This window comes from Lactuca sativa, chromosome 8, assembly GCF_002870075.4.
Source record: "Lactuca sativa cultivar Salinas chromosome 8, Lsat_Salinas_v11, whole genome shotgun sequence".
In the NCBI taxonomy this organism is placed as follows: domain Eukaryota; kingdom Viridiplantae; phylum Streptophyta; class Magnoliopsida; order Asterales; family Asteraceae; genus Lactuca; species Lactuca sativa.
Genome location: NC_056630.2, coordinates 51,285,292 through 51,311,144, shown reverse-complemented (window position 1 = coordinate 51,311,144; position 25,853 = coordinate 51,285,292). Strand labels below are relative to the sequence as shown.

At 34.7% G+C, this 25,853-nt stretch overlaps 2 protein-coding genes across 4 annotated transcripts; both read right to left on the bottom strand.

The window, feature by feature from the left end:
• Positions 1 to 1,018: 1,018 nt before the first annotated feature.
• On the bottom strand, positions 1,019 to 3,985 carry LOC111896602 (uncharacterized). 3 transcript variants are annotated; one of them, XM_023892582.3, is made up of 7 exons: positions 3,756 to 3,985; positions 3,077 to 3,171; positions 2,874 to 2,979; positions 2,061 to 2,785; positions 1,859 to 1,970; positions 1,542 to 1,637; positions 1,019 to 1,441 (listed from the first exon to the last, which is right to left on the bottom strand). In XM_023892582.3, the coding sequence occupies exons 2-7, from the start codon at positions 3,133 to 3,135 to the stop codon at positions 1,358 to 1,360; spliced, it is 1,182 nt and encodes a 393-aa protein (XP_023748350.1). In that variant the 5' UTR covers positions 3,136 to 3,171; positions 3,756 to 3,985; the 3' UTR covers positions 1,019 to 1,357. The 3 variants fall into 3 exon arrangements, with proteins under 3 accessions (XP_023748350.1, XP_023748349.1, XP_023748351.1); XM_023892581.3 differs by having other exon boundaries at positions 3,721 to 3,984; XM_023892583.3 differs by having other exon boundaries at positions 2,061 to 2,782; positions 3,721 to 3,984.
• Positions 3,986 to 5,908: 1,923 nt separating this feature from the next.
• On the bottom strand, positions 5,909 to 7,501 carry LOC111896607 (pentatricopeptide repeat-containing protein At4g26680, mitochondrial-like). The gene is given in 3 exon segments (XM_023892587.1): positions 5,909 to 6,117; positions 6,120 to 7,323; positions 7,325 to 7,501. Coding segments are annotated over 3 exon segments (1,590 nt in total).
• Positions 7,502 to 25,853: the final 18,352 nt, after the last annotated feature.

Here is a 25,853-nt window from a genome sequence, read left to right as displayed (position 1 = left end):
TGTGGAGGATGATGGAATTTGTTTCGAGGGTGAGCAAATTAGGGTTGTGAAGTTCAATCCATTTGAAGAATTTTAGGGAAATGGCGTAATCGTTGTGAAGCTTTAACAGAATGTGCTTCACTCGTAATGAATTAGATTTGGTTAGTAATTTATCTAGCTTATCCCAATAAAAAGTGAAGAAGATGACTGTTAGCTATGTTGATGTAATCGAGATCTTGACCTTTGGGTTCATGGATTGTTCTATGGGGTATTGGAATAGGAGTCCCATTTACTTCTATGGAGAGTTGAATTAGGGTTTTTCGTCGCTGAATCAAGCAGAGTTGACATTCGACGAACCTGTATAAAATACATGTTATGTTTAGCTCCATGTGTGCGCATTATATAGGATCACAGTTATCAAATCTTCTAGATCACTTTTGATAAAAACGGGGGAATCGTTGATTCTGTCTCCCACCATCACCACCACAAGTCCCGAACCTTGTATCTCTTTCACTTTCTCTGCTTGGTCATCTGGTTTGGCTTCGGCAATGACATGGTCGATTCCGACTTCCTTTGCAATGGAATTTGTTGTTCACTGTTCACCTACAACAACAAAAATATATAATTTTCCAAAAAAGGGAAAAATATTATCACATTATATAGAAAAGGTACCTAAGCTGCAGCAATTAATTGTAAGAGTCCCAGTTTTATGAAACACAATACAATTGACCTGTGCATAATTTAGTCCCAAACAATCAGAATTTTTTTGATGTTTTTAAAATGTAAGTGTTGAAAACATAACTGACCTTATGTGTCTTTTCTAATGCTTTCCTTCCTTTTATACCAACACCTTGAGAAGCCCTAACTCCAGTCCCAACCATCATAGCAGTTGCCAAAAAATGGTCCATGTGTCAAAAATACATTCCGAAACAGTCACGTGGCAGAAAGTGATTACATAAATGGTCCCTGTGAGTGAAATACATTACAGAAACAGTCCCCATGGCATAATTTCTTTATAAAATGGTCCCTATGAGAAACATTCTTGTGGCAGAAAATATTTATAGATTTGGTTCCTGTGGCAGAAATACATGACATATACAGTCACATAACATGATTTTTTTTTTACAGAAAAGGTCATTGTGGGAGAAAAACAATTACAAAAATGGTCCCAAAATAAATACATATCCCCTTGTAATCCTACCAAACAAAAAATGCCCTTACTACTACATCATCCCCTTGTACTTTTTTAACTTTCCACTTTTCATCATCAAAATGCCCTTATCAGTTAACAATTTTTATGTGATTTGGATAGAACATCTTCTTACTATTGCTGTTTTTAGATAGTAATCTGCAGACAAGAAACAACAAACACATCCCTTTAAAATTCAAAACGGGTACTATCCAAGATCTTAAGCTTCTCCATCTCTTCCTCAGTGGCAATTCCATGATCCATATAACACATCTGAAACAAAACCAATACCATCATAATATCAGCTTATTATATATATATATATATATATATATATATATATATATATATATATATATATATATATAATTACCTGGTAGTCCGATTTCTTGAGAGTGTGAACCCCTCTTTTTATATATCTTTGCCATCCAACTTTCTTGCTCAGACAACTTTCCAAAACTTTTGTTTTCTGGCAGCAATTAAAAGAAAAATTCATCTTAATCAAAATAATTAAATGCATTTATTTCATAACATTCAAGCAATATGTATGATATCACATGACATCTTCTAGTAAATAACCGAATACTGCTTCTGTATACGAGACCAACTAAGGTTGTGTTTCTTTTTGACTTAATGCATTTGATGATTGTAAATAAATAAATAAATAAATAAATAAAAACATGTACTTACGTGAGCGGGATCTAAAATCAGTAGGCTGTGTTGGTGCATCCCATTTGGAAGACTTTTCAACTGAATTCCAACTATAGTTCTTGAATGTCCATCATGCTGGAAATACAAGGGCCTACACAATAAGTTTCGAAATAAATCCATCATTATTTTATTTTGTACAGTAAATGTAAATTTTAATTAAATATAAGATTAAAACTATTACGCTTTATCCGTCACAACAACTCTGTTGCAGCCTGGTTTTGGTTTGATGGACGCGGACATATCATTATTATTATTATTTTTGGAAAAATAAGACCAAACCCAATTAGCAAGAAGTTGACTACCCTTGACTCCCAAAAAATTGTTGTCATTAATAGATTTACTATTGGAAGTGGAAGTCGATGCAGTAGTATTTAGATATTTATCCATTGGTCCAGTTGTAACTTGAGGGGTTGACTTCCTCTTCTTGTTACCACTAACATCAGTTGATAATCTTGAAGCAGAAGAAAAATCTACAATTCTGGCACGAATCCCAAAAGAGCAGAAAAGAGCAGCACATTCAGTGGTACCAATCCAAGTTTTTTTCCCATATATCTTTTGGTCAAAATCATTCGCCCCTGCTATATCAAACCCTTTCTCCCATGCAATTTCAAGCCATCTTTGGAGTGACAGTATATCAGGCACTAATCCATCTCCCCCAAATAGAATCTCCTTTGCTTCTTGCCTCTGTACAACCAAATGAGAGGTAAGCATTTGGATGTTACGCCACCCACAACCCCACCCGATATCTTCAAATTCTACACTTTGGAAATGATCAACGTGTCCACATAATATACTGGTGTTTGTTCCATTGTCGCACTCCAAACAATCCTTTAACATCACCATTATAGAGCTACAACCATGTTTCAACTCATAATCGTTTTTTGGTTTCACTTGCATTGGAACCTGCTATAGGGGAAAAACAATTTGTTTTTATAATCAATTCGGGAGAACATTGCCAAAGTATGGGATGTGGAAGATGAGAAGATGAGGAAACCGAAATATGATGGGGTAAATCGAAGGGAATATCTTCATCATGATAGTGCTTTGCTAATTGGAAATCCTTAGCTAAATCCTCATCCTCAAAGTGATTGTTGGCGTGCCTATATTACAAGCATGAAAACAAGAAGCATAACCTGTTAAGTGTTGACCATGACTCAAAAGTCAAAACCCTCATAAGGGGTGCTAAAAGATTGATACCTTTCGAGTTCTGTTGAAAGAACTTGTTGGGAGCAAAAAGGGCAAGATGACCAGCTCATTGGGTGGATAGATACTGTAACACCGTGATTTTTCGCCTATTTTTTTTTTAATGTTTATTTGACAAAATACGTTAGTGAAAGTCTTGTTTTAAATATTATGAAAGCATCACCAATGTTACTTTGTTATCATAACAAAACCATAAAAGACCATTAAGGAAAAAACGAAGTACATTGCTAAAAGAAAAAAGACCATTGAGGGCTTGAGTTTCCTACAGCGTTAAGCTACATATAAAGACCTTTAGGGACTGTTTTGAAGAGCTTTTGGAGGGTTCAAAACATGGTCTTTTTGGAGAAAAACATCACGCAAGAATCTATGAGAATTAGAGCAAAAGAAATCATGATCGAAGACACCAAAGAGAAAAGAGAAGACAATTAATCTACAATTCTAACCAATCCTTACTCAACAATGACCACATATATGAGAGTATTTTGACAGCCATCACCCATCAAAAACACACAAAACGTGGCTGGGGATTAATCATATAAAATCTCAAGGATTGGGAGTAAGAAGAATGAGATTGCTTGAATCCAATCACTAGCAATTGAAACATGAAATCAAAAGGCGAGTTAAAGCAAGGAACTAACGGATTGTATGACTCGATTTCGCAGCCTCAACACACCTTCAAGAATCGACACTTGCAGCCCCTTCTTTCCCCCCTCTCTTCTCGGTTCGTTCTTCCCTTCTCCACCCTAACCCGCCGTTTTTTTTTTCTTTCTATTCTGCTTTCGAGCGATGCCACTCCAAAGGATCGATTTTGAGTTTACTCCATCAATCCGTAAAGGCCAGGAGAACAGTCGCTAAAAAACTTCAGGAATTTTGAATCTTCACAAATTAAGTTTCTTTTGAATGCCAATTTAGTCCTAGACTTTGAACTTTTTCTTGTTGGGGGTTATGGACGAATTTTTAAGGATTAGTCCCTAGACTTTGATCTTTGTCCCCTCTTTCACAACCCCAGATACCTTCACAAATTAAATTTTTTTTAGTGCCAATTTAGCCCCCTTCAGTACTTCACAAATATATATATATATATATATATATATATATATATATATATATATATATATATATTTTGTTTTATATTTAGGGGTGCTCCATTTGACAATAAAAATAATGTTACGACAACCTATTATAGCCTTCTGACCCATGATAAGAGAATAAAAAAATAATCGTATTTTGAAATTACAAAAAAATAGGAAAGTATAAAAGATTAAAAATAATCTACTTATTTCTTAAAAAAAAAAAATTTGCGGTTTATGCTTTTGAAATTATTTTCTAAGTTAATAAAAATGATATTCAATTTTTCAAAAATCATATAAATTACTAATAGTCATTATTGTTAATATCGTTTACATATGTACATTATATTTATACTTCAATTTCAATTTATACGACGTTTTAAGTTTTTTATTCTTAAGACATTAGTCATTAATAAAAACGCTGATAATTAATAGTTATTATTGTGCATTACACGTTACAAAAGAAAAAATTACCACTAACCGGCTAAAAAAATACATAAAGGATATCAATGTCCATATGATAAAAAGAAATAAATCAAAAAAAATTGTTGAAGTATGCTTTAAAATAGATAAAGGATGATTTGTATATAACTATTTATGTTTTAAATATTTGTATTGTACAACTTATAAAACATAAATAGTTTGTGTATAAGAAAAAATTACCGTGTAAAGTTCTCTACTCATTGATAAATATCATTCATTTTTATAAAGCTTAAATCGACTATTTTAATAAAATTAACAAAGGTTTTCCACAAAATATTTAACTTTTTTTTGACAAAAAGTAATTAAAAAAGAAAACTAATTAAGATGTTATATCTTTTATCTATTAATAAATTCTAATCTAATTACTATTTTTATCACAATCAATGCAAACATCAACAAAGATTTCATTGTTGTTTCAAAAAAAAATCAAAGATATTTAATATTTAATTTCGAAGCCAACATTTCTTCAGAATCAATAAAATGAAAGGATAAATTCCTACCCCAAAAAAAATACATAATTTTATATAGTTAGAAACATTGAATAAATTAAATTACATTCAATTTCTTTTGAACCAAATATATGAAAGATTACAAAAATGAAGTTACAAATTCTTTAACTATTAATATCCTCAGCAACTAAGGCTCGTTTCAAATAATCAACTAAGAACACAAATTTGTGTTCAAAAGGGGGTGTCATCTAAATAAAACAACACATACTTATACATCAAGCTTATACAAGTAATAACTACCAATTTCGATAAAACTAATAATTTATTGTGAAATAAAATCAAAATGTGCAAATTATTATTATCTTTAAAATATAGAGTACAAATCTATCAAGACCAAGAAAACTACAACCATGATTGCACAACCTTCACGACCCATTCCTTTTTAGTATCTAAAATAGCATAACCATAAATAGCACTGTGCTTTGTGTATATGGTATAATATAAACATAAACTTTTGAAAATAAAATAATAAAAAAGTAAATTGCTACTTACACAATCTTCATTTCTGCTACTTCAGAACGATTTATTGAGTTAAGTTTTAGCAAGCTATATGGATTGGAGTGATTACTTTAAGGATCATGTCCACATACAATTTACAGGATTAGTAGTTGATATGCATAGTTGATGTGTACATTAAGAAGTGGAACTTATGCCTCTTAAAACTTTTAAAGCTTTATTCAATATATTAAAAGGTAGAAAGCATTATTTTCTCCAACACACATTTTGTATTCGGATTCATTTTTGTCATGATTAAATAAATCAACTTAAACATTTCCTTCAAGTTCTTTACCTTCATTGTTAGAGTCACAAATTATGCTTTTAACTTTCTCATAACGTTCATGACTAAAACACCCATTTTCAACCTCACTTAATAAATTCATAACAAATCTATCTTTCCAAGCTTTTGAAAACCCGTTACACAACCCACTCAAAACAACCGAATCAGGCCTCTCTAACATCTCTTTAAAACACCAAAAGCACCATAATAATCATCGGTTTGCAAGAATGATAAAATCAACATCTTCATAGTATCTTCATTTGGACGACAATTACTCTTCACCATGCTTTTATAAAGTTGAAAACCACGATCTGGGTTCTTTCGAGCACATTGGGCTTTAATTAGGGCAGAAAATGTTGAAGAATTTGGTACTAATTTCTTTTTATCAAGTTCTTTAACCAAATAAGCAACTTTCTTGGTTTTTCCTTCGTTACAAAGTCCCAACAACAATGCATTATAAGTCAAAATATCAGGTTTGACCCCGTTTCTTATCATTTCTTCAAAAATCTGATTACCCTTTTCGATTTTACCTGATTGGGAACATGCAGTGATTAATGTGTTGTAAGTTACAATATTAGGTTCCACATTTACCCTTTTCATTTCTTGGAAAACCTTAAAAGCATCATGTAGTTTCCTTTCTTTACAAAATCCATGGATTATTGTGTTGTAAGTTATGACATTTGGGCTGATTCCGTTCTTCTCCATTGTAAGTTTCAACTTGATTCTGGTTGTTAAAAGGCCTTTGTTGATGTATGCAGTGATCAATGTATTGTAGGAGGATACAAAAGGGTTCATTCCCATACCTTGCATTTCATCGAACACTTTGACTGCATTCTCTAGTTTCCCTAATTGAACATAAGCATTCATCACCATATTGAGAGTGAACATATTGATTGTGATTTTGGATCTTCTCATTTGGTTGTAAAATGGTAACGCGATGTCTGCTTGATTGAAACTAAGCAGTGAAATCATATACATGTTGCATGATTCAATGGTAGGAAGAAATCCGTATTCTTTCCTACGACAAAATGTATCTGTTGCATTCCTGAACTGCTTCATCTGTGCATACATTTTGAAAAGTGCATCGAAAACACGAGGACTGGAATCACACATTCGATAAGAGTGAAGAGCAACATCAAAGAGCTTAGAATGGAGGTTTACAACACAAGAACGGATGATCTTCTTTAAAATGGATTCAGCTGTCACAAATTTACAATTCTTGGTGAGGATGTGGAGGATGATGGAATTTGTTTTGAGGGTGAGCAAATTAGGGTTGTGAAGTTCAATCCATTTGAAGAATTTTAGGGAAATGGCGTAATCGTTGTGAAGCTTTAACAGAATGTGCTTCACTCTAAATGAATTAGATTTGGTTAGTAATTTATCTAGCTTATCCCAATAAATAGTGAAGAAGATGATTGTTAGCTATGTTGATGTAATCGAGATCTTGAGCTTTGGGTTCATGGATTGTTCTATAGGGTATTGGAATAGGACTCCATTTACTTTTAAGGAGAAGAGAATTAGGGTTTTTCATGGCTGAATCAAGCAGGGTTGACATTCGACGAAATTGTATATAATTCATGTTATGTTTCCAACTATGACACTGTTGATACAATTTGCAAAGAGATAGATCGAACTAATACCAGGATTTAAAGAACTATCCGATTGTTTGATAAGATGGATGCGAAGGGGTGAATCTATGAGTGGCGATAAAAGAATCTGAGAAAATTTGAGGATTTGCGTAGGAGGCAAAGTGATGAAGACTGGCCGCCTTAAACCCTCGTTAAAGACAAAATTGTAAACATGATAATCTGGATGTTAAAATTATGCGTTTTTAATAAAAAAAAAAGGTTTGGTTGTTCATTAATGGTCCAATTTTGAATATATTGTACGGATTTCGTCTCTACGTTGTTAACTCTTTTTTAAATAATTATTTTATCCTCAAGACCATTTCTAAAATTTAGTATTTTTACCAAACCATAGAGATCATTTTTGAATATCTTCTTTTTAGTTTTATTGAAGTATTATATATTAGGGGTGGTTTGATAGTTGCTAACTAAATTAGAGCTGAATGAGTTAGAAGATGATTGGGTTAGAAGGTCTGACTGAGTTAAATTCTGATTGAAACTTGTTGTTTGATTTTGGATCTGACTGACTGTGCAAAATGATTATATTACCTTCAAACAACATTTTTTATAAAAGTTCATTTATGATTTACCATTTAATTTGTAACCTTATATTTTTGTATAAAACATTCAACCTGATTATACACATTACCACATCATATATCAGATAACATACTCAACATTTTAAGATAATCATTCAAGCAATAATACAATTGCTTTGTTGCATAGTATTTTCTATCTTCTACTTCTTAGGTAGAATACAAACCAAACACATTGTTAGGTAGAATACAAACCAAAGACAAAAACAAAAATTAATTCACACCAATAAACAAAAATTACATGTACTGTTGTTTTTTTTTCAAAATTCCATGTATGCCCTCTGTATCATTGAATCCTTAATGATCCACTTAACTATAGTGTAGTGTGCTTCAGATCTTATATCCACCGTCTTATAGGAAAGATCTTTTGAATGGCTCATAGTGTCCTTCTAACTCATCCTTGCCACTTTCACCATCAATCAATCATGGCATATTACCATAGGAAACTAATGCCAATTTTCAAATATAAACATTCTGCATCCTCCCTTTTATGCAAGAGGGCTGCACCAATAAAAATGTTTGTGATTATGTGTGTGTAATAAATATAAATCAATTCACCCAAATTAATTAAAATTTAGCAATGTATCTATAATTTAACCCATTTATCAAAGCATTTATAATTTAACCATTTATCAAGGCATCTACAACTCAAACCATTTAACAGGAACAAAAAAAATCACAACAACAAAAAAATATAACAACAAATAGAGAGTACAGCAACAACAAAAAAAACGTTCAAAGCACATCAAGGGGGGCCGCCGGTTGGAACAACAAACCTCAGCAAATCGAAAATATCAGGTTGGATTGGAAAACACGGAAACAAAAAGCTCTGAAATACGCACCAAGTCGGAGGAAAAAGACAGAATCGCAGGTGGTCTTCGGTAGCAAGGGAGCAGCCGGAGGGAAGGAAATCGGAGTGAAGGAAGTCGGCAGTAGCGATGTTGCTGTGCTGCTGCATTTTCTTTTTCTTTAGGGTCACGACTCACGAGGGCAAAGAGGGTATACAAGTATTATTTTTGAGTCAACCATATTTTTTAAGCGGACCGACTAATAAGGCCCCGTTTGATAGTTGTTGATCGAGAAAGTGTTGACTGAGAAAGGTCTGTCTCAGTAAGAAATTCTGACTGAGTAAGAAATCATGTTGTTTGATTGAAAATCTGACCGAATGTGCTGACTGGTGCAAAATGACCATTTTACCCCGATGTTCTATACGTTTCTATGCAATATGAAGATAATAATAATAATAATAATAATAACAACAACAACAACAACAACAATTATAATAATAATAATAATAATAATAATAATAATAATAATAATAATAATAGTAGTAGTAGTAGACATTGATAATAATAATAATAATAATAACAATAATAAACTTCCAGCATAATAGACATTAAATATATTATTTTATAAATAAAACACAAAAACTCATTCAGCTTGCTGGTAAATGTCATCCCTTCTACAAGGGAGACCTAAGTTCTAATCTCGTAACCTTCATTAGCTATGAATTTTTATCCAAGCCAAGGGTATTATTGGAAACCCTCACTTTCTTTCTGGGTCAGCCATCTCCCAACTTCTTTCTCGGTCAGACCTTGCTTTCCGAGTCAGACGTCAAGATTTTGTCTATCAAACACCTTTAGTCTGACCGAGTCAGCCAAAAATGTCTGACCTGACTCGGTCAGATACATATCAAACAGGGCCTAAGTAGATGGATGGCTATTGCTGACCGAGTCTGGCATTTTTAGGTTTTATCAAAAGGGCTTATCCGGACTCGGACCGAGTTAGCCAAAATGGTTGACTGGACCCAGTCAGCTCACTGTCAAATTGACCCTTAGTTTTTGTTAATTAAATTTATTATTATTATTATTATTAATAAATTTTATTTTTAATATATAATACTTAATACACTAATAATATTATTTTATTAGAGTATTGATTTATTTTAATTAATTCTTTTTAATTTCTTTTTTATTGGAATAATTCTTTTTTATTGGATTATTATATATATTAATAAATATTATTTGTAATATTAAATATTTATATATATTAATGAATATTACTTTATGGGATTATTAACTTCTTTTAGTTATTTTTTTAAATTTCTATTGTATTAGTTCTTTTTTGTCGGACCGAGTTTGAGACGTATTTTGGGCAAAACCATAATTTTTGGACCGAGTGATAGTGGTGGTGTTATCCAAAATAACTTCATATCTGATTGAAATAAGGTCCATAGTTCCATAAAGTGAATGCCTTTGAGCCTTTGCATGGCCAAAGAGGAATAGAATCTCATTTCACCTCTTTCCAACTGGGTTACTCATGCATGGGACACAAAGGAGGATCAAGAAAGCATTTTTATTCTTCTACACACTCTAAATTGCAAGGAAGTACAACCCAAGCTCTCTGGAAATCCATAGGCTCGAAAAGGTCCAAACTTGGGGATTAAAACTCATGAATCTTATACCAAAAGAGATATAAGAGAATAGCAACCAAGGTGTAAACTTTATACTTGGAAATGTGTAACATCCCAAGGCCAGGTATACCTTATAAGCCCTTGTTCTTTTGGTAAATTATCAAGTTTAGCCCTTATTGAGAAAAGGTTGTAAATGAGTATGTGGGGCGTACGCGAGTATACGCTCAGCGTACTCATATGTGTGTTTTTGAACGCAGAAGCCACCTAGTACGCTGGGCGTACTAGGCCCAGAGTGAAAACCATAATTTGGGGTGTGTCCCTATATAAAAGATATGATGACCTCATTCATGGCCACCATTCTCAGACAAACAACCCTCTCAAACCCTAATCCTTGTTATTGAGCTTGTGTGTGTCCATTTGAGAGCATTTAAGTGATTTTGTGTGTTCTTGGAGTGAAGAAGGAGCTTTGAAGGAGAAGGAGTGGGAGACTAGGCTATATATATGAGCATATCTGTGTTGGGAGCTTCATTTGGAGGTATAAAGCTCAAAGCTTTCTCACTCTTTTGTTTTGTGCATCATGCTAGACCATTTTAAGGTTTTGGTCCCAAAGTTGCATACTTTAGGAGAAAATTAGCTCCAGAGATTATGAGCAGCTCCTTTGAGTGTCTTTAGGGGTATAGTGTCATGAAAATCAAGACTTGGACGTTTGAATCAACCCATGCATGAGATATGAGAATTTTGAGATAAGAAAATGAGAGTTTTGGTTGTTTGTGACTTTATCAGCCATGCAAAGTTAAAGTCACTGACTTTATGGAGTAAGAGCCTTTAAGGAGTCCAGATCTATGATATGAGCCAAGGTCTTAACTGATTAAGACCAAAAGAGTATAAAGAGCAAAACTGGGGTGTACACCGAGCGTAATCCCAGTACGTGCAGTGTAGGGTTGAGAATCCCCGATGCATGTGTGGCATCGGAGTACGCCCAACATAGAGATCTTGTACGCGCAACGTACTCGTTGGCGTTGACTTTTGGTTGACTTTCAGGTTTTGGTCAATTTGTGGACTATTAAGGCCATTGAGGGGTAAAATGGTCTTTTACCCTTCTGTGAGTTTGTAGAAGGGTTAGTTTCTTGAGAGCCGTAATTAATTAGGGATAATTGTCATATGTGTTAGGCGGAGGCTAGACCGGTGACTTGAGTTTGAGATTATCCGATTTCTTGTGAGGTGAGTCTTCTCAATATACTTACCATGAGTGGTATCTTTGTATGAATGAGGTGTCTTATGTGGTTACATGTGTATTGTGATATTCTGCATTATGTCTATGTGATTTATGTTGAGTATTATTATTAAGAGCTTGTTGAGTTAGGACCGGAGGGTCCACCCGAGTGTGGGACCCAAGGTCTCCACTGAGACACATTGACTGGAGGGTCATATTGAGTTAGCCTCGAGTGGCTAATGTGATGTGTGTGGTATTTTGGGGAACTCAGTAAGCTTCGTGCTTACCGTGTTATGTGTTATGTGTTTCAGGTACCTCCCAGGATCACGAGAAGGCACCGACTTGATTGTACACACACCCGAGTTGGAGATATGTCTTTGGAGGATCCTGGATTTGTGATATATTAAGTTTTGGAACATGTGTTTTGATAACTTGATATTGTGGGGGGTTTTTTTGTGATTTTGAAATGAGATAATTGGGTTTTTAAATGAAAATTTTTGTTTGAAAATTTACGGTGTTACAAAATGATGCACAAAAGTGAATGTTTTATTGATCTCAAATTTGAATAATACCTTCTTCTTCTTCCTCTAGCTTCCTTCTTCTACTACAAGGCCAAAGAACCACTTAAACTAGTAAGAACACACTCGCAAGCACACACTTCGGGATTTAGGGTTTTTGGAGGGATTGGAGTCTGCCAAAGGTGGCCAGAATGAGGCCGTGTTATTCTTTATATAGGGTCACAAGAGGATTTAGGGTCTGCACTTAGAGCCTAGTACGCCCAGCGTACCTTTTGGTACCCCCCGCGTAATAGGAGGATCCCGTGTTTTGCATGGTGTATGAGTACGCCTCGCGTACTCATGCGTACGCCCTGCGTACCGACTGCCATCTTTCTCCTTTTAAGGGACTAAAATTGACAATGATAGAAAAGATAGGGGTGGAATATTCATACCTCAAATCGAGGTGTTACAATTGTCCTATCCACATAAAATTATCATTTATCGTTATGTTTATTTTGACGATACCATCCTCCCATCCGAGTATATGACCTCAAATCTCATTCCATATTAAAACTTATTTGATGACTCTTCATTTTAAACAATCACTTGTGGATTTCTTGATAGGTTTTATAGGTTACAAAAAATCATGTGGCAGAAAAGTAACTTAACTCTTAAGTTTACATGCAACCTGATATGATCTATGTTTTCACTATAGAAAGCTATAATATATGAACATCAAAGAACCATATGGAAACCATAGTATTTTCGAAAATCATAAATAAGTTAGGGTTTACATACCTTTTGATTATTCTTGTAAATAATCAATGAATTCCTTCTTCAATAACTCTTGGAAGCAAGCACCAAAAATCTCGTAACTCTGATGGTTCACACCTAAACCTTAGCAACTAAGGAAACTTGAAGAGAGAGGAGAAGGGACGTAAATTTTTGGCTATTCTCTTAGGAGAAGTAATCGCCAGAAATGGGCAACCTAAGGACCTTATTTATAGCTGATAGAAAAACCCTTGATAACCCTTACTTGATTAAAATAATATTATTTCAAATCATGTAATTATCTAGTTTCCTAATTATCCATGTTATCAATATGAAATATTCCACAAAACCTAATTTAGCTCCTTAAAACCGTACACCACCTTGGAAGGTTCTTGAATCCCTTTTATTAAACTATTGAACAGCTACAACTTTAGTCCTTGCACTTTTAATTAATCCAATTAATCCCAAAATTAATTCTAATTAATTTATGATTAATTCTTAATTAAATAATATTATTTCTAATTAATATATTATTATCATAACATATTAATAAATCTTTTATTGCTATTTATTAATCATATAATAAATCAATAAATCAGTCTCTCTCTAAAAGTCATCAAATTCAATTACTAAGTTTGAAGGCAACCCAAAAAGAATTTGCTATTAATTCAAGTATATACCAATTTGGTTATTGTCTTAGACAACTAATCAAACAGTCTCCCACTTGGATAAGTCTATAACTACAATTGCCAATATAACTTCTAAATTAAACATCAAATAGTGCTTCCTAAAGAAACTCTAGACTCTGGATCTGATCATGCAATAGTCCTTTGATAAGTGATCAAATATTCCTTTGTTCTACCAGATATCATATGGACACAGGACATGTATTATTGTCTAAAATTTTGTTTCCCAATTTCCTGATTTGTGATGATCTCATAACACTTACTAATTGAACACATCAATTTGGTCCTAGATGGGCCCAACACTATAAGTTAACACCAAACCATCAAGGGGCCCAAAGATATCGCTTTTTCCTGTTAGGGCCAAAGGAAAGAAGAAACTTTGACTCATATGGTTGTATCATTTACTCACCAAATCATGCATGACACTGAATTTCATAACATCAAGTTACTAATGCGTTTACATAACACAAATGCACAACCATGTTGTAAATTACAATTCATATATCTTTATTTTAAGAATATATAGGATACTATCGTCTCAAAATTTACTTGTGATAGAATCCATGAAGTAATTTCCTGAGCGTGGGTTTATCCAATACTTAAATTTCCATTTTCTAAGTACTTATGAACGTTGCTACAGCACAATTGCTACGTCTAATCTCCTTAGACAATCTACAATCCAATTCATGACAGTCTTTATTCACTACTTATTTTCTAAAGTATGAGTGAATGTGGATTTTCACATAATCAAATTATTTAGGAAGTAAAACATGCAAATCGAAACACATGAATAAATAATTGACAAAGACAATAAATAAACTCATAAATAATATCCATTATTTAATCCCCAAAATCAATTGCATTTATTCTGTTACTAGTTTCAAACTAATCATCTAACTACAAAACTATTATCATCTCTCAAACCAATGCTCCTAGCATGTTGATTATGCTTAACCCTACTCAGTGCCTTCGTGAAAGGACCTGCAATATTGTCTTTTGATGACACTCTCCTTACTACGAGATAACCTTCTTCAACTCTATGTCTGATATAATGGTACTTTCTGTTGATATGTATGGCTTTACCATGATCTCTTGGTTCTTTGGTCAAAGAAATCTCTCCTTCATTATCATATAAAAGTTCCATTGGACCCTGAATGGTCGGAACTACTCCGAGGTCTCCGATGAAATTCTTCAATTAATCTGCTTCCTTTGATGCTTCACTTGTTGCTATGTACTCTGATTCACAAATAGAATCAGCCAGCGTGTTCTGCTTGGAACTTTTCCAAGTGACTGCTCCTTCATTTAATAAGAATACCCAACCAAATTAGGAAGGAAGGTTGTCTTTATCTATTTGAAAGTTGGTGTCACTGTACCCACTTACTCTCAACGTATCACTGCCACCAAGGACTAGGTGTCCTTTGTCCTTCACAACTACTTGAGTATGTTCTTCACTGCTATCTAATGAGCTATGTTAGGATTTCCCTGAAAAGCGACTAACCATGCTTAAAGCAAAATACACATCAGGGTGAGTTCATGTCATAGTGTACATGATCAACACTATAACCAAAGCATATGGGACTCGACTCATTTTTGCTATCTCTTCATCTGTACTAGGGATTTGAGTGTTACTCAACTTGACATTACTCTGAATAGGTAGCTATCCTTTCTTGGAATTTTCCATACTAAATTGTTTTAGTACCTTATCCAAGTATGTACTCTAACTAAGACTAATTAGTCTTTTCTTTCTATCCCTTAAAATTCTTATTCCAAGAATATAGACTGCCTCTCCTAGATCCTTCATAGCAAAACACTTTCCAAGCCAAGACTTACTTCTTGCAGAGTTGGAACGTCGTTTCCTATAAGGAGTATGTTATCGACATACAATACTAGGTAAGTTACTATACTTCCACTAGCCTTGACATACACACAAGACTCATCCTCGCTCCTAGAGAAACCAACTTCTTTGGCTTTCTCATGGAAGCAAAGATTCCACCTGCGAGACGCTTATTTCAATCCATAAATGGATTTCTCAAGCTTACACACTCTATTAGGATGCTTTGCATCTACAAAACCCTCTGGATGACTCATGTAAACATCTTCAGCCAACTTCCCATTAAGTAAAGTGGTTTTGACATCCATCTACCATAATTAATAATCATGAAAGGCGTCTATGGTGAGCATTATCCTAATAGACTTTATCTTGGCCACTGGTGAGAAGGTCTCATTATAGTCAATCCCTGGGGTTCGAGCAAAGCCCTTTTCCACCAGTCGTGCCTTGAAAGTGTGTACCTTTCCATCCATGTCAATCTTCTTCTTGAAGATCCATTTGCAACCCACTGTCTTTCGACCAGGTTCTTGATCAACCAAACTTCAAACTTGGTTATCATCCATGGTGTAACGCCCGTAGATCAGGGCTAGTCAATTTAGAGACAATAAGAGTCAAAAATGACTTTTTAATAGAAGATTATTTAGGGTGAATAATCCTAACTAAGTTGTAGTATATGTTACAAGGTTTCCGTGCATATAAAGAACGCCAAAATCCGAGTTATAACGAAGAAGTTATGACCTGTCGAAGTTTCGCGACAGAACCGGCACGACACAGCGCGACGTAAAAAGTGAATTTACGTTAGAGCGATATTTAGCCTTAGCAATCTAAATGAGAATCGGAGATCTCGTTGTTGGTATCGAAGCGATAAAAAGTTAGGCGAGAACGGACGTCAAACGAAGTAGTTATGAATTTATAACGAAGTTTTCTGTCGCGGCCTATTAAAAATAAATAATAAAAATAAAAGTCAAAATTAGCCGACGGAGTCTAAACGAAAGTTGTAGAGCGTAGTCTCACCTTCGCGTGGATATAAAGAACGTCGAAAACGGAGTTCGTATGAAGAAGATATGAATTTCCGAAGTTTATTAATCAATTTGTATTTAAATTTAAAAGGAAATTCGGAAGCATTATCCGAAGGAGTCACCGGTCTGATCCGAGGTACGCGCTGCGTACTCGAGTACGCCCCGCGTACTCCGAAGTGTCGACATTCGCAGCAAGTGGCTTCGGATGACGCACGCAGTGACGTTTTTCGGACCAGTACGCCCCGCGTACTGGCGTACGCCCCGCGTACTCCGAGGCTCCAGCCTCCTATAAATAGGATGCGAGGGCAGCCGACCCAATTGCCAATTTCTTCTCTTCTCTCTCCCGTTTTGCATCGTTTCGCGTGCCAGAAATACCCCGAAGCCCCGGTATTATACCCTAGCCCCGAGGCAAGTCCCGAGATCCCGAAGATCCCGAAAAGTGCGGTTCCCGAGTCGAAGCTCTGCCCGCGAGAAGTTTGATTTTCGAGGAGATCTTCCAGATCTGCTGAGGAATACTACTTCTATAAGCCGTAGTGCTGTCGGATCGTCTTCTGATCAAGTGAGTGTATACTACCTTTCATAAACACGATAATAATACAAGTATGGTTTGAGTGTATTAAGTATATTGTTGTTTATATGTGTGAGTGTGTAGTTATTTCTTCTAATACAATAATACGAAGTATTTTATATAAAAATACGTGCTATGTGTATATATTTGGTTGTGTTATGTGTGAATGAGTATTCACTCTCTTCTATCTTACAGATCTGCTTATTTCTTTATGAGATATGTGTTACGTGTGTGTGCCTCATCTGTTATGTGATATATGTGTTGATTAAGGCATGCTATACAGGTTTTCTTTAAACTATATATACAAATGTATATTTTTATCTACTAATATTGTTGGGTAGAACATGGGTAGATGGGTTAGTTGGTGACTATGGAGTTAGCGCCTGCTGTTAGATAAACCTTGGTGACTATGGAGTTAGCGCCTATTATTAGGTAAACCTTGGTGACTATGGAGTTAGCGCCTTTTGTATAAACCTTGGTGACTATGGAGTTAGCGCCTATTGCATAAACCTTGGCGACGATGTGACTTCGTGCCTATTTGATGAACCTTGGCGACTATGGAGTTAGCGCTTGTTAAGTAAACCTTGGCGACTATGGAGTTAGCGCTTGTTAAGTAAACCTTGGCGACTATGGAGTTAGCGCTTGTTAAGTGTACCTTGGTGACTATGGAGTTAGCGCCGCTTGAGTAAACCCCGACGACTATGGAGTTAGCGTCTTATAACTATGGATTTAGTACTCGATAGATAAACTTTGGCAGCAATGGATTTCGTGCCGATTCCTTAGGAATAAGTGAATGAAGGATAGTTGGTTCTTAGGGGGAAACCTTAAGAAGATGATGGGGATGGGTATTTGAGTTGATTGTTTGATAATTGAATATAATAAATGTATTATTGTGGGTTGAAAACCCTATATGCTCACCAGGCTCCCAAGCCTGACCCACTCAGTTTTCTTTTCATTACAGGTAATGACACAAGAGTATAAGTCGGCGGACTTGACGAGAGATTTTGGATTATAGATCAGTAGTTGAATAACTATTGTAAGGTCTATTTTATGTTGTTTATGCTTTTGGTCTGTAACGAACATGACATCCCGAGGTTTTATTATTTAATAAAAATACATTCTTTTCGAGAAATGTTTTGATAAAATGGTTATCATATTTTATTTTGGGAACAAATTCCGCAACCATTTCCTTTAAAAGATCACTCTGATTTTGAAAACAAAGCATAAACAAATCGGTCTTTTCTGGCCGTGAAATTGGGGATGTCACACATGGACTTGATCTTGCTATCCATTACCTCTCTCCACTTGGAAGCTTCATGGTCTACCATTGATTTCTCGTAGTTAGCTGGCTCATCAAAATTTACTAGTGTACGATCATCGAAAAATGTGTCACCATTTATAGCTATATGGAAACCATAGAACTCAGGTGGTACGCTAACTCTACTAAAACGTCGAAGAGGTAATGAATTGTCAATAGGTTCAATAGGACTCTCATCCTCTAGTTGAGCGTTAGTACCTTCTAAGGTTCCTTCACCGGTTGACTCTTGAATCTCTTCAATGTCAATTGTACTCCTACCTCCCTCTTTGCATATGAGCCCTCTCTCGCGAAAGATTCCCCTTCATGCTACAAAGATCACTTCTAGGTTGTAGCTTGTCATGAGTCTCTCGTTTAATGAAATCTTCACAACCCTAGACATTGATATGTGCTTACGAAGGAACTTTCCCTGTCCACATATTGTAAGGTGTTTTGGAAACCTTATTGGTAGGGAAAAAGATTGAGGATATGGGCGGCCGTCTCTAAGGCATACCCCCAGAAAGAAATGGGAAGAAAATCTCGACTCACCATGAAACGAACCATGTCTAACAATGTCCGATTACGCCTCTCAGCCACACTATTAAGTCGTGGTGTCGTGGGAGGAGTCAATTGTGAAACTATTTCATACTCCTTGAGATATTCATGGAACTCGATGCTAAGATACTCTCCGCCTCTGCAGATCGGAGCATCTTTATCTTCCTGCCTAATTGATTCTTCACTTCATGTTTAAACTCTTTGAACTTTTCAAATGTTTATGATTAATGTCTGATTAAGTAGATATATCCATATCTGCTATAATCATTTGTAGATGTTACATAAAATCGATTAGCACCCCTTGTGGTGGATCTTAAGGGTCCACACACATTTGTGTGTATGAGGTCCAACAAATATTCACCTCTTTCATAAAATTCAGTGAAAGGTGATTTTTTCATCTTGCCCAAAAGACAATATTCGCATTCATCATCTGGCCTTAAGTCAAATGATTCTAACACTCCATCCTTTTGGACTTGGGCGATGTGTTTCTTGTTAATGTACCTAAGACGATAATGCCAAAAGCAAGCCCTGTCTAAACCATTAGATGAATATATATATATATATATATATATATATATATATATATATATATATATATATATATATATATATATATATATATATATATATATATATGAAATACTCTATTACCTAAGCTATCAACACAAATCATAGTTTCGTACACACCATTACAAGGTAAGGCTTCAAACATAAAAATTACATTTTTTATAAACCAAAATCAAACAATTCACATAATTAAATGAATATAAAAAACTTTGTCTAAATAATGCATGAAAAGAAATAATGTTTTGCGTCATTTCTGACGAATAGAAACAATCAACTAAGTCTATTTTAACATCACCACCAAGCACAAGACTATAAATTCCAATCTTGGTAACAGGAGAAGATCGTATATTTCCCATGATCAGATTCATCCTTCCATGCTCTACCTCCTCATTTTCTCTTAACCCTTACAAATCAGAACAAATATGAAAACCACATCCTGTATCAAGGACCAAAGAATGAGTAGATTGTGAGTTTTTAGTTTGAATAGTGTAAATACTTGCCGATGATGGCTTTACTTTGCCGTCCTTGATGTCCTGCAAGTACTTGGGGAAACTTCGTTTCCAATTGCCATTTTCATTACAATAGGAGCAAGTGGTCTCGTTGGGATCACTAACAGAAGGAATGTAATAATTGGGCTTTGCTTTTGGGCCATTGCTAGACCACCCAACATGGGCCTTGCCCTTCCGGTTAGTTTTAGGAGCACCTTTCCTATTTTTTTTCCTTTTTTTTGCCCAATGGAAAGAGCAAAAGCACTAATAGGAGTAGAGTTTTGATTTCTATTCAAACCCGACTCAGTTGTCTGCAATATGTTGTGGAATTGGGCCAATGTGCTCTCATTATTGTTCAAATTATAAGCCAATATGAAATAATCATGAAAAGGTGCAAGGATTTAAGGACCATGTCAATGGCCAACTCCTCATCGAAATTCACATTAAGCCTTTTAAGGCACTCCATGTATCTTTGCATCCTTTGTACGTGATTGCAGATCGATTCTCCTTCCTTCAACTTGCAAGCCATGAGGGCTTTGACGACCTCATACTTTTCTTAACGAGCTCTCTTGTAAAACTTCTCCACAAGATCCAAGTTCATCTCGTATGGCCAGTAGTCCTAATAGAATCTTTACAATTCAAGAACCATGGTGGCGACCATGATGCAAGTAACCATTGTTGCATCGTCGTAATGCTTCTTATAGGAGAGGATTTCTTCAGGAGTAGCAGTGGCTTCATCGATCTCAACAAGTTGTTTTTAAAGGACATACTCTTTCCCCTCGTATCGTAGAGCCATCTTGATGTTACACATCCAATCAGTGTAGTTGTTGCCATCTAATGTCACCTTGGACACAATAAAGAGTAACGAGAAGTTATGGGTTAAGGTTTGAGAAGTAGAAGCATCACCAGGAGTAGACATCTGTAGAGAAAAAATAGTTTTAGTTAGATAACATAAATTCTTAATATTTTAACCCATAATAAATATTTAAGGCTAGGATCCAAAATAACAATTCACAACTAAGGAGAGGGACGTCGTAATCTTATTGCGAATTTATGAAGGTAGGTAAAAAATTCACCAATTTCAAACTACGAAATTCCTATCTTTTTGAGATTCATTGAATCTTATCAATGACATGTTTAATCTTAGATTATGCTCTTATATTTGTGATTGGGATGCCAAGGATCACAAACAAGATGTGAATAACCATGAAAATATGCTTGGTAACATCAATGCCATTTATCATATCAAAATTTTGTGACGGTTAACCGCACACACTCCATTAAAAATGATAATTTTCGAGATGTCCATTACTACTCTTTATAGTCACTATTAGTGTACCAGTTAACCACACACATTCCACTAACTACATATAAAACATGATGTGCAATTTCATGTATTAACATACTTTTCACATTTTTCCTAAAGTAACTAAGAGTGGGGTTTTAAAAAAAATACTTTAGTTACTTTATATTATTATACTTATTAATGAGATTATGTCCTATCAAATCCGTTCGGCCAACAATCATCCACCACACAGAAGAGTGCTGGGTGAGAGTGGACACACATTCAACGACCATTTTATCGTCTACTTCGTTATACCCTCTTTATAGCATGATTTTGTGAATGAGACGTACTAGTGATTTGACTGACTTTTCTTAATATATATAATATATTAAACTTTTAATAATATAATTATAAGGTGCATTTAAAACTTATTTAAAATATTAGGTTTACTTTTAATTTTTGAAATTAATATAAAAAATTAATTTAATTTAAAAATAAACCAATTATGATTTAATATTTATCTTTTAAGTAGCTATTAATTAAATGATTTAAATCATATGAGGATTAAATAATTATTTACTATTAAACTATTAATTAAATACTTTGAATTTAATCTTAATCCTTACCCTACTAGATTTTCGAAAATTAAGGGTATGTGGATTTTCCAAATTTAATTATTCTATTTTAACCAATTAAAACAATAATTATAAAATAAAGAAACCCTAATATCCATACCATATTTTCGAAAAATAAGGAGAAGGCTAGAGTTTCATGAACCCTAGCCCAAGTCAAAAATCCCTTGCCTTAGCGTTTACTTTCTATAAACCCTAATTTGATCTATTCAACTATTATGCATATTCAATTGAAAACATTGGACTATGATACCGTTGATAAGATTTATAAGTTACAAAAAATCATGTGGTGGACAATAACTTAACTCTTAAGTTCACATGCAACCTAATAGGATCTATGTTTTCACTATTTAAAGTTATAAACTTATAATCTATGAACATCAAAGAACCTTGTGGAAACCCTGTATTTTCAAAAATCATAAATAAGATAGGGTTTACATATATTTTGATTATTCTTGTAAATAACCAATGAATTCCTTCTTCAATAACTATTGAAAGCAAGCACCAGAAATCTTGTGTCTCTGATGGTTCACACTCAAACCCTAGCAACTAAGAAAACTTGAAGAGATAGGAGAGGGGAGGTAAAATTTTGGCTATTCTTCTAGGAGAAGTAATCGTTGATAGGAAAACCTTAGATAACCCTTACTTGATCAAAATAATATTATCTCAAATCAAGTAATTATCTAGTTTCGTAATTATCTATATTATCTATATGAAATATTCTAGAAACCCTAATTTAGCTCCTTATAACCGTCCACCAACTTGGAAGGTTTTGGAATCCCTTTTGTTCAACTATTAAACAGTTACAACTTTAGTCATTGCACTTTTAATTAAACCAATTAATCCTAAAATAGTAAAATTAATTCTAATTTATTTCTGATTAATTCTTAATTAAATAATATTATTTCTAATTAATATATTATTATCGTAATATATTAATAAATCTTTTATTTGTATTAATTAATCATATAATAAATCAATAAATCAGTCTCTCTCTCTAAAAGTCATTATATTCAATTATTAAGTTTGAGGGGAACCTAAAAGAACTATGCTAATAATCCAAGTATATACCAATTTGGTTATTGGTTTAGACACCTAATCCAACATTTCTAATGTCTCTCGCACTTCCTACACCCTTACCCTTTGATCCAACCTCACATCGAGAGCACTACCTCGACATCATTTTCCTTGACCCCACCCTATCTCCAACAACCGACAACCCGACACCCTCTTTTCCCCCTTTACTCATCACCCTCTCCACCTCCACAATCCAATCACTCGGCTTAACCAAATAATGGTAGCCGTCACACATTCACCATCACACCACAAGTAAATCCAAGCCATGCATAATATCTTTAAAAGTTGTATAACATGTAAACATCAATACAATTACTAATTATCCAACATACTGATCGTATGCTCAGGTTATCAATGACCCAAATTGGCAAAAGGAAATGACTAATGAGTACATTACCCTTATTTCCAATGGTACACAAAATTTTGTAACATGATCTATTGGGGTCAATATTGTGTGGTTGGTGTTGTTTATATGTGAAATATTCATGTTGATGGCTCGCTTGATCGTATAAAGCTCATATAGTTGCAAATGGAAAAAGTCAAAGACCTACGATCAATTGTAAGGAAAATTTTGGCATGTTTTTCTAACCAGCAACCATTCAGATTGTTCTTAGCTTACTACAACCAGACATTTGCTCCTACATTAGCTTGATGTCAAGAATGTTTTCCTTCATGGCCACCTCAAGGAAACATTATACATGCATCAGCCTCATGACCTCATGTTTTTTTTGACCAATGGTAACCTGATCATGTCTGCTATATATTTCAAGTGCTCTTTGTTTCCCATGCCTGGTTTCAATTGGTTGCCCAATTTGTTGAGCGTACTGGTTTTCACCATATTTACTATGATACATAGCTTTTTTACCGTCAGGGACCTCACACTGCTTACTTAGTACTTTATGTTGATGATATTGTGCTCACAGCTTCTTCCATAGATATACTTCAAGTGACCGCCTCATCGCTTAGTAGTGGATCCTTTATGACAAACTTATGAGACTCAATTATTTGTGTAACATCTATGTTACTCGAATACTTGTCGACACCAAGTCAACAATGGAAAACTCTTATTACTCTGTATATGATCCCACAGAGTATTGCAACCTTATTGGATAAGGATGAGATCGGTCCCAAAACCGAACTAAAATAGGTAACCAAAAAATAGGAATGTTAAGAACCGAGAACCAAACTATAAAGGATGGTAAAATTCTGATTTTGGTGTTGATAATTCGATTTTAGACCTAATTGGAACCAAAAGTGTACTGCTATTTCTGGGGGTTGTTTGAAACTCAACCCATTTGTAACCAGTTAATGTGATTCAAAAGCCTAAAATGTAGCCAAGCCAAGTAACTACATGTTGGATAAAAATTAGTTCATCTAGATATCGTTTGAGCGAGTTACGGTTGTTTAAAGTTGGAAAAAAAATTCTACAAAATATTGTAAACATTCGTAACAACCTTAAAGAAAACTTTGTTAAGGTTTGTGTTACTCAACCAATTTTCAGCCAATTAAGATGATTCAAAAGCCTAATATGTGACCAAGACAGATAGACAAAAAAAACCTACATGCTAGGAAAGATTATTTCCTATGAACAAGTTATGATTGTTCAAAGTTGAAAAACGTTATATAATAAGTTTGAAATAGTCTAATAGATAATGTTTAGGGCTGTATAACCCATCCAATTCTTAAGCATTAAGGCGATTTAAAAGATTAAAATGTAGCCAAGGTAAAGAAACTCATTTGGAGCTTGTATAAGCAAATTATGGATGCTCTAATTTGGGCAAAAATTATAGTTCCAAACCTGTTCGAGGATCGTAAGACCGAAAATCTCAAAATCGAAAACCGATATTCATAAAAATTAGGAGCCGGTTCGACGACTAGTCGGGGGTCGGGGGTTTCCAAAGGGGCAGCGCCCCTTTGGCCGGGTCTAGGGGCAATGCCCTTAGCGGGGTCCAAGGGGCAGAGCCCCTGGCTGGGGTCCCGCTAACTGGGTGATTATGGTAAAACTAATGAAACTCGTTAGTTTTTGGTAACCCTAATGGATTAATATTACTTGCTTTCAAAGCAACTAATGACAGCCCAACCCTAATGAAACCCTAATCGTGTTTAGTATATAAAAAACTCTTCCTTTCCAGAAGGTATACGTTCTTTTTAGCTCTCGTTTTTCATCACACACTCACAGAACCCTTTAGCATAATATCTTACGTTATCTGTGCCTAGAAACGTTAGTGTCCGCTTGGATTATCCTAGGCTGAATTTCTTGTAACCCAGACGTAGGGTAGAAATATCAGTTCGGAAAGTGATATCACGATCCAAGCTGGTATCCAAATCTCCACCGCAAACCCTAATATTCCCAACATAAAATTTGTATTTTTATGCATGCTCCTCGTGAAGCACACTTTGTTGTGCTAAAATCATATTTTTCACTATATTCGAGAGACTCTTGACAACGAATTACAGATTCACATCTCTACCTCGTCTGATATTGTTGTGACGCTTACTAGGGCAGTTGCCTAGACACTCATCAATCCATATATGGCTATTTTGTGTTTGTAGATGGCAACCTTATCTCATAGTCATCCAAGTGACAATGTAATCTCCCAATCGAGTGTCAAGTTTGAACACCAGGGTGTTGTTAATAATGTTATGGAAACATGTTGGCTTCACAATCTTCTTCAAGAGTTGTACTCTAATCCACCCAAGGCCACCATCGTCTATTGTGACAATGTCAGTGATATTTACTTACCGTCAAATCCGGTCCTATACCAACGTACGAAACTGGTTGAAAATAACATTCGCTTCTTAGTGATTGAGAGATGC